General features: G+C 28.6%; 2 protein-coding genes across 3 annotated transcripts in view; both read right to left on the reverse strand.

Moving 5' to 3' along the window:
* LOC108572711 (cytoskeleton-associated protein 5) overlaps nt 1–6066 on the reverse strand; it is a 22233-nt gene extending 16167 nt beyond the window's left edge. Inside the window, 12 exon segments of the mRNA XM_017935024.1 lie at nt 34–220; nt 1548–1758; nt 2335–2447; nt 2520–2702; nt 2835–3027; nt 3105–3328; nt 3403–3578; nt 3662–3781; nt 3894–4100; nt 4789–4982; nt 5070–5136; nt 5891–6066. Of these exon segments, the coding sequence (XP_017790513.1) occupies nt 34–220; nt 1548–1758; nt 2335–2447; nt 2520–2702; nt 2835–3027; nt 3105–3328; nt 3403–3578; nt 3662–3781; nt 3894–4100; nt 4789–4982; nt 5070–5126 (1865 nt within the window). The 5' untranslated portion in view covers nt 5127–5136; nt 5891–6066.
* A 2561-nt stretch (nt 6067–8627) lies between these two features.
* LOC108572893 (high mobility group protein DSP1-like) overlaps nt 8628–10343 on the reverse strand; it is a 19762-nt gene continuing 18046 nt past the window's right edge. The window contains exons 3-6 of one of the 2 annotated variants that reach the window (XR_001891397.1): nt 10071–10234; nt 9766–9940; nt 9407–9583; nt 8628–9198 (exon numbers count right to left, since the gene is read on the reverse strand). Coding sequence is in view for 1 of the 2 variants with exons in the window: in XM_017935263.1 (XP_017790752.1) it covers nt 9473–9583; nt 9766–9940; nt 10071–10234 (450 nt within the window). In the remaining variant the exon portion in view is untranslated. Of the gene's footprint in view, nt 9584–9765; nt 9941–10070; nt 10235–10343 lie in introns of both variants that reach the window. The other variant, XM_017935263.1, reaches the window with a different exon arrangement.

Genomic DNA, 10343 nt, shown 5'->3' on the forward strand with positions numbered 1-10343 from the left:
CTGTTTATGGTAATGACAATTATATTACAATTTTATTTATCAAATTCTTTAATTACCTCCAAAAGTTGTTCAACTGCAGCTAAACGTGCTTTCCAATTACTATCAGCAAGACCAGAAAGAATATCACTTGGCAATAATTGCATAGCCATTTCTTCTATTTCTTCAACACTATAATTTTTTTCTGTTTGAAGTTTGGTAGAAGATGACTTTTTGGAAATAACTATAATAAATGACAAAAAATTAACGATACTTATTACAATATTAAGAGATTATTACTATTAAGTGGTTCAAGAAGTTTGTGTTGTTTTGAAATATAGAATTGCAGTCTCTTGTTTTTAATTTGTATGTTACTTTATGAGCAAATGTAGTCTCTGCAACCCTTTACGATTTTTTTTCATTTTTCAGGTAACTTCACTATAACAGTTATAAAATTTTTTACCCTTTCGTTTAAAAAATTCTTCAACATGGTTTTTTGATAATTTCTCTGCTTTTGGAGGTTTCCTCTGGTATAGAATATTACAGTGGTCTACATAAATAGTAATCACAAGTAATGTCTGGTCAATAGCTGTAAAACTTCCACTAAATACAGTAAAATTTTATAACCAATCGTGTATTTTTTTGCACATTTCTTATAACCTGCTAATTAACTGATAATATTGATATATTGGAGGAGGCTTTGTTTTTAATTTTAAAGCTTTGATGTTTTTATACTAAAGCACTCTTAAATTTTTTTTAATTGCGCATATTTTTTTTTAAATTCGATATATTGTTGAATTGGCGGATTTGACAGTAATTCCTCCATAATTGTAACAAAACTTTATGCGGGTATACCTCTAGTTTCACAAATTTCAGGTATTTTATTTCTTTCACACCAGCTCTTTCCTTTTTTGATTCTCAAACAATACCTACTTTCCATTTCCAACCAAAATACGTTAACAAAATACTTCGGTTTTACTACTACTCGTAAGTACAAACCACGCTATCATACGACTCAAGCGATTGTACTCAATGAGTACAGACAGTACCAAGTATTCGGCTTGATAACATTCCAAATTTTTTCTGTTTGATTTTGAAATTATAATTTGCTAGTATTTTGACGTATTTAAATGTTACAATTAAAATCAACTAAACAATGAATAACATTATTATCTGACGTAGATGTACTGAATATTCTTGGCCTTCCAAGCAAAAATCCCCCTATCAAAATATTTTCTACTATTTTCTCCAAGTATGATCAGAAGTAGTACCTTTCCAATTTACAAATAATTATTGCAATACCGATTAAAACTAGATCTTTTTCAAACTCATACAACATAACGTGAAAAAAGTGAACTTGGTACTATCTTATAATTTCTCACCTGTATTTTTGGCAAAAAATGAAAAATCTACATTGGACTTACAAGAAACTGTACTCGAGATATGATTTGAGGACAGTACATATTCACTATGTAAAATGAGTTTGTATTACTCATATAAAAAGGTAATGAAGAGATAGCGTTTAAAACAACACGAATATCTTGAACTACCTATTAAACTTTAATCTTTACCTAAATTGGTTAAAGATGAAGCAGATGGTTTTTTAGATGGAGGTTTTTTAGCTGTACTGGTTTTAGGTCGCTTTGTAGCTTTTGACTCTGGCTCTTTAGTCTTTGCTGTTGATTCGATTTTACTTGGAGCTGTGTTTGGTCTTTCTGCAACTACTTTTGGTACACTAGGAACTTTAACATGTATTACAGCTTTTTCTGCACATTCTTTTATCTAACAAAATAAAGTAAAAATTAATTAATACAGTTTGTATAAAAAGTCTAATTATCTTTATACAGAGTGTTTCAGAACATGTGGACATAACTTCAGGCATGAATTCAGTACGCTAAAATAAAAAAAGTTCATATAAACATATACCCGATATGACCTTGTTTCTGAATTATAGCCTTTTTTATATGATACCTGTTATTTAATAATTTTCATAGAAATTGTTCGAAGTGGCACCCTCGGCTAGAATGCATTTGTGTAATCTGCCATTATCAATATAAATTATCACTTAAATTATTACGAAATGTATTAGCAAATTTCCATAAGTGCTGTTACCACCAAGAATATGTATTAAACTGATTGAAACAAATTTCAAAATAGTGTTTACATAGCAGACCAGAATAGAGTCATAAGAATTACTAGAAGACATAAACGCTATAATTTGGAAACAAGATCGTAACGGGTATATGTTTATATGAACTTTTTTTCTTATTTTAGCGTACTCAATCCATCCCTGAAGTTATGCCCACATATTTTGAAACACCCTATATATATGATTAAACACTATTAATCATAAAATACCTTAGTCATTTTCAAATTATCTATATCTGTAAGAAAAGGCATCATCGATTTTTCACCTATTAATTTCATGGCTGTGCCAATGGCCTCTGCAGAACTATCTCGAACAGTTGGATCTAAAATAAGTGAATGTAGTGGTTATTTAATTGAAATAAATATTAATGAAAAGAATATATTTTGAACCGTACCTGGTTCGTTTAAAGTTTTTAAAAGTACACCAGTATAAGCCTTTAATAATTTTTTATTCAAACTTAGTGGTGGTGTGCGAGAAAAACATCTTGCTAAATAAGCAGCCGTTTCTGCCTTTACTGCTGGATTTTTATTCTCTAATGCAGCAAGTGTATCTTCTAGTATAAGATCAATAGAAACCTAAGATAAGCATAAAACATATTATATGCATATTTATACAAAGTAGCTACTTGTATAACAATTCTGTCTGTTATATATAATCTAAACATTAAATTGCAGTTTATTTATACATAAAAATATTAAAATTGTTTATTTAAGAAAAATTGCATCAGCAGCTTCTCTAATCGCTTGCACAACATTTTGTTTCTTTTCGCGAAACTTTTCCAGAATTGATGAAAGACATGCTGTTGCATAAGGTTGAAATCGTTTCTTAAGACCTGTAGCTAGTCCTGCTAGACATTTTCCCGCCAATGCAACAACTAGTACATTTATATCTTTGGATATAACCTATATGCAATGTTTGAGAAATAAGTAAAATAATAATAATAATTGTAAAATATACATATACCACAGGTACTATATACCTTTTTTAAAGACCTTACTACGTCTCCATAATCACCATTTTCTAATTTAGGATTTTTTACGAGAGTCTCTAAGACTTCTAAAGCCTCTTTTCGCTCCTGCCATTTTTTAGCTTCAATTTTTTCATAAAAATCTTTTGGAAGTTTAGAAAGTATATCAACAGGTTCTAACAATTCATAAGCATCAATTTCTGGTGCAGAATTACCATCACCATCATCCTTACTCTCTTAAATATAAAACGAATTTTCAATTAAAAATTAAAATGTCAAAATAATGGTATATAACTTTATGACTACTTACCTTCACCAGTATCACTTATAGAATCTGTAATACATATCGATTTTGTTTTTTGAGATTTCAAAAATCGAGTAGGTGTTACTTTTTCTTCTTTCAAGTTATTAAATTCTGCTTCAAGTTCTGTAATTTGTACTGGTTTTAATGTATTCAATTGTTGCTTCAAAGGAGCGCCTATCCATCTAAATATTACAGAAAAAGATTTGAAATAGATATTCATTGACATATGTTGCACAATGTTATAATACTTGAATTAAAAGAATACCTATAAATTTCAACAACCATGAGTTTGCCCTCCTCTCTGACAGTTTTGTCTCTATCTTCAAGAAAACCAGGGATCTTTTTTATTAGAGGCTTTATATTAATTACTTTTGGTCCAAACTGTCTGTAAGATTAATAAAAAAAAAAAAGAGTTCAATGAATATTTTGAATAATTATGAATAATTGAATATAATGAACAATTTTTATAGACACTAGCATAAACAATATGTAATTACCTTAAAGCCAATGTTAAGATAGAAATACATGCAGCAACAATTTTTGGATTTTTTGCTTCTGTGCCTTTTAATAGTTCTTCCTGAACAGCTTCATGTTTTTCAATTTCTATATACATTAATGTTATTTGTACTGCTAATTCTTTTGTTTTAGCTTTTGGGGCAGCAATACATTTAGTAACTATTCCATTCATAACTTCACCAACAGTTCTAAAAAATATTAAGTATATAATTTTATAAAAAAATCTAAAAATTTGGCAATTTGTCGTAAATATACAAGGTGTATCAAAACATGTGGGCATAACTTCAGGGATGAATTCAGTATGCTAAAATAAGAAAAAAAGTTCATATAAACATATACTTGATATGACCTTGTTTCTGAATTATACCCCTTTTTGTATGATACCTGTTATTTAATAATTTTCATTGAAATTGTTCGAAGTGGCCATCCTTGGCTAGAATGCAGGTTTCCAAATGTCGTATCATAGATCTTCTCACTCGTTCAAAAATACCAGGTGTTGTTTAAATTCGCAGACAACTCTCTTGATTATGATATCGCAGTTCCTCAACATGTATTAAATTGATTGAAACAAATTACAAAATAGTATTTACATAGCAGACCAAAGGTCACGCATAAGATAAGAAGCGTTACTTGTAAACAATTAAAAGAAGCAGTCAATAGAGTCATAAGAATTATGGGAAGACATAAACAGGTATAATTTGGAAACAAAGTCATATCGGGTATATGTTTATATGAATTTTTTTTCTTATTTCAGCATACTGAATCCATCCCTAAAATTATGCCCACATGTTTTGAAACACCCTGTCTATATATCAAAAAATTATATTAAGATAAAAATAATATTAAAAAAACAATACATTAATTTTCACAACTTACTTTCCTGCTACTGCAGCATTTTCAACAAAAGCTAATGCAGCTTCCAATCCTTTTTCTTGAGCAACTGCATTGCTATCAACTACAAACTTCTTAATAAATCCCAAAAACTTGTTCCAATCTGGAGACTTTTCATCAACAATACATTGGAATGTGTTTACGCATTCTTTATAGCCATGCAATCGTGCCCTCCATAACTATATAATGTGAATAATTAAAAAAATAATACAAAATGTAATTGCTGACAAACTATGCACCAAAATCTATAATAAGAAACATACTACCTTATGCACACATCTTTCTTCTAATGGTAATTTAATATATTCTGTGTCTTGTTCCATATTTTAAAATCTATAAAAAAAATGTTAAAACATTTCAATTTTCCTTGTGTTACACCTATATGCAACAAATATACATGTTATAGAAAATATTATAATCTCAAAACCTTATGCGCAATATATGTCACATGATCTTTTATATAATAAGTTATGTACAAATTCAATTTAATATAGTACAGTTTTAACAAAATATAAAGATATTAAACTAAATTCTTATTAGAAAGAAACATCAGAACAAAATATATAATAGACATGAATATAATCAATATGTGGAACACTGCTGAATAGATAAAACTTGCAAAACAATGTGCATTCGAATGTTCACCAATATCTGCAATTTCTATTAATATTTATGCATATTTTTTAACATATTTTACTGTTACTTAAAAATAAAAGAAAAATATTTGTGTATAAATGGAATAAAAATGAAAAATAGATATAAAACTTCAAATCTTAAAAATAAAAAATAAAAAAATTATGTGCACAGACTAAATAAAATTACGAATAACATATTATTTTTATGAGCAAAAATCAAAATCATGATTCAAAGATATTATTTATTGCAAGTAAATGTATTGCACATTAATATATTTTAATACCAATGGTTTAGATGTTTCGTATATAATCAAACAAATATTAACTTATCACTGTAGAAGATTCTTAATAAAACAAAGCAAAAATACGAGGACTCCTGTTTTATGACAAGAGAGACTTCAAATATTAGGACATACAGTCACAAGGATCCGTCATTAAAAATCTGAACCTACCTTACAATACGATGATATATGAGAATATTTTTTGACAAGACAATCAACGTTCTTGTAAAACTCGTCTGTTTAATTCATTAGAATCTTGCACGAAACCAAACCGTTAGGTCTACGATGACCTTCCAGCGGCCATTAAATCTTTTACATTTAATTTTCAAATATAAGTTTTCGTTCCAACCGTCAATCTGAATGCAAACAAAAAGACTATATGTTTCGAAACTACGAATTTCTGAACCCGGTCAATGTTGCAGTTCACCACTACTGCCGATAGATGGTACTAAGAGCGAATTTCTTTTGTTCTAAAACATACTATATTGTACAATTAAAAAACTTCTTTCAAGTATATTGATTTTTTATTCAGTTAAGCATTATATATACATACTTATAGGTATACTTAAATATAATTTACTTGACAGTAATAAAATTATTAGTGCTATTAAAATTTCTTAATATTTTTGTAATTCTAAATTCTAAAAAACAATGTAATTAAAATATAAATGTATCATAAATATTAGTATCTAAACATTTTTTTAAATTTACAAAATCATATTTAAGGAACATAATATAATATTCCTCCAAACATTAATATATCCCCAATATTGTTTGACATCAATAATTTATAAATTTACTTATTGCTTGTGCAATTAATTAAAATTTTACTACTTAACTTAAAAAATCTTATATTTAAAAACTTTTTTTTAAATTTTACTGACTATGTGGAAATATAAGGTGCGAATAATAGATTTTTTCATATACAAGATTTAATATCATTGTGTCATTTACTACTTCATTTTAGCATCGAAATACAGCTTATTAAAAACAAAGGAAAATAAAAATTTATAGCTCCAATATTATAATTTTATGTGTAAACATTTGTCACAAATTTTCGTTTGCTTGTGTATGTCATTCATAACATAAATGCAACATTGTTATACTATTATTGCTATTAGGGTTATTGTCATCAATAAACAAATGTTAATGTTGCAATTGAGTATGTAAATTCCAATAATTATATTAGATTATATAGTATGATCTTAAATATACATAAATAGTTAGAGAATAATATGCTAGCATTATGTACCTGTAATAGAAACAAAACCAAATTATAGTCTTGGAAATAGTATAAAAGTTGGCAAATTTGAACAAAATTACCAATTTAGAACTTGATATGACATAATTAAATGTATAACACTAAATTTTGACATGCTAAACATTTTGAATAGATTGCTTAATTAGAACTAAATACAGCAACATATCTTGTATATATTTAATTTGCTAGTTTATTACAATAAGATTATAAAACAAATGAATATTATGTATTACATTTATTAATGTGTTATGTACTTTAAATCATGAATTGTAGGTATGAAATAATAAACTGTTTTAGCAGATATACAAATAAAAAAATTTATATTAAGATTAACAATTATTGATCTATTATTAGAAATACAATGTCAATGGTACATTTACAATCTACAGTGAGTATAACACGAAATAAGTTAACACATTACCTCTGGTTTCAGGTTAATTGCTAATTCCTATGTAATTAGTACCGGCATAAATGTGTAAAATGCAGAAGTTATATTCCATATTATAAGAAAGCAGCATGAAAAATAATACTTCATGTCATAAACAAACGGACACCATATATACTTACTTTTATATAAATATCGTAAATGTTAGTATCCTAAGTCTAGTACTGCTTTAAGAATCAAATATTTCAGACATATACATACTTAAAAACAGGTTCGGAGCAGTACCAGAAACATATTCACATATTTTTTTAAAAGTTTATTTATCCTAAGAGATATACAAAACAAACATTTCTTTCGTAACTGTTATAATTCCCCTATAATAACACAGAAAATTCTGTCATAATTTTCAATATCCGTTTTTATTAATTATCTCCATCAAATGGATACCTTTGTATCAGTACAATTCATTTTAACCAGCTATGTTAAAATTATGCACATCTGCAAATCAGTATTAAAATATTACAATTTCATATTTTACAGTATTCGTCTTCTAGCTCCCTCTAGAACAGGTTTTTGCTTATACAATCATACAGTTATCCGTTACATGACAATGTGCAGGGGAGATGAAAAGCTGTTATGTCAAAAAGTAGGGGTTACTTGCTGAGCCAAATCAAGGTGTAAGTCAGTCCGACTGTAAAGAAGCCTCTTGTATATTCATTTTGCACACCAATCTTGGCCACGAAATTCGTATTTGCATTACTTAGCCTGTTTTTTTATTTTTTTTTATTTTTTCTTTTTTTTTTTTTGGTATGCTTCTTACACGGTTGGCTCTAATCTCAATGATTAAGATCTGTACATACTAGGATCTAGGAATGTTAACATTACAAGAAACCACAATAATTTATTATAATACAGCCTGCTGTACACCAGATGACTCGAGGCAATACAAGACACGCCTTATCTTACTTTCTTAAACAATGAACGGAATTATATAATTCTGAAAGGATTTTAACGTATTTCTTTTATTGGAAAATGAATATGAGAGAGAGGATTACGATGGTAAGGGCAGGGACCACTTTAACTAGCTGAAACTCAAAGTATAATTCTATTGTAGTCTTCAACAACTGTCATTAATTCCGATATGAACAAAATTATGTTTTATATAATTATAAAAAATTAAGATAATTATTATTATTACTACGATAACATAAAAGTGAAATTTTTAATCAGTTGTATACAACAAATTGGATTTTTATGCTCCACTTTCTTACGAACAGAAATTATTCGCTGTCTATATGTTATGTAGTACTTGACAATACCACTGCTCCATGGCTGGGTTATCGCCCCAATTTTGATTTAGTAAAGTTGTGAATTAGATATTTTGTCTCGATTCCAATTACTTATAAGCTATAAGGCTCAATCTCGTGGTTTAGAATACATCGTTAGTGGAAACTATCACATGTTGACGCAGATGTAGAATCGAAGTTGCATTAAAATATATACTTATCCTAATACTTACAACTATACGACATATACTTAAATGAATTACATTCATACAAAGCAGCCCCATGCCCCACCTGCGACAGATTTGATTTAAAGAAATATTCTGTACAAGGATATACAATAAGTCTTCTTACACTGGCAGCGAATGAACTGAACTGATAAATATCAAACTATTCGAATGATACCATCCAACTATGGAGCCGCCGTATCCTGGTTTATTTGTAACTACGATAGTTTTTAACATAGTCTGGAGACAATGTCAACAATGATTGAGCCCCTGCGCCTTCCACCTGATAGAAAGTGGGCACCATATCTTTCCATTCTGCTATCCTACGCCATTTTACATGTTACTATTAATATGTTAAAATACAAATGTCACTCATACGATCTTCTCTCGCTCCTCTCATACATACAATTTTAAAATAATTATTATAATCGCGGGTATTTAATTATTATTGTAAATAATCCGGGACTGGTGATTAGTTACTTGTTTTCCTAGTAGTGTAAGTACGCTCACGCTAAGATCAATGGTACGTACAGTAGGTGAGGTATGCTTTCAGGATCAAGGACACGGGGTGATAGATGAAATTTTGTCGTGCATCCGCTATTCATCATCTTCTTTATACTCTTCTTCACTGTCACTTTTTACAGTATTCGCTGGAACTCCTACTACTGGTGCGCCATCTTTCATTTTCTTTTTGTACGCAGTCATTTCCTAAAGTATAACACATAATATGTGTGAGTTATATTAATTATTTGCAAAGGTTTTCGATATTATACTCATACTATAATTTAAATTCCAATGTTAAATGTATCAATTTACTGTGAAGAGATGATAAAAGTTAATGATTTGTTGTTTAAGTCATGCCTGCTATGTACTATACTTCAAATACATACTCTTTCATATCGAGCCTTGTCCTTTTCTGCCATAGCCTCATATTTCGATTTGGTTTCAGAATCTGCATCTGACCATTTTTTACCAAGCTCCTTAGCTATATCACCAACACCGAACTCAGGATTCAGCATTTTCACTTTTCCGCGCTCATCATTGCAGAACCAGAAGAAGGCAGATCTGTGGGAAAAAAAATAGTATCATTTATTTTTTAATTTTATTAAGTATAGAGACAAAAAGTAATACCTGAAGGTCTTAATTATATTTTATTGCATTGTTAAAACAACTTAATTTCATGAAGTCTACTTACAATGATCTTTTGGGAGCATTATGATCTTTAATGTGTTTGCGTTTTTTGCCCCTGCCTTTACTTTCGCCTTTCGGTGGCGTATAATTTTGCATCTCCGCATCATATCTCTTTTTATCTTTCTCTGCCATTTCATGGAATCGTTTTTTTTCTTTATCTGACATAGTCTACAAACATAAAGTATATCATATAACAATTATAGAAAATATACTTTATCTGAAATTCAAAATACATATATGCATAGAAAAATCATAATAATAACAATATAAAAATATA

The sequence above is a fragment of the Habropoda laboriosa genome, unplaced genomic scaffold (genome assembly GCF_001263275.1).
Source record: "Habropoda laboriosa isolate 0110345459 unplaced genomic scaffold, ASM126327v1 scaffold16, whole genome shotgun sequence".
Lineage (NCBI taxonomy): Eukaryota > Metazoa > Arthropoda > Insecta > Hymenoptera > Apidae > Habropoda > Habropoda laboriosa.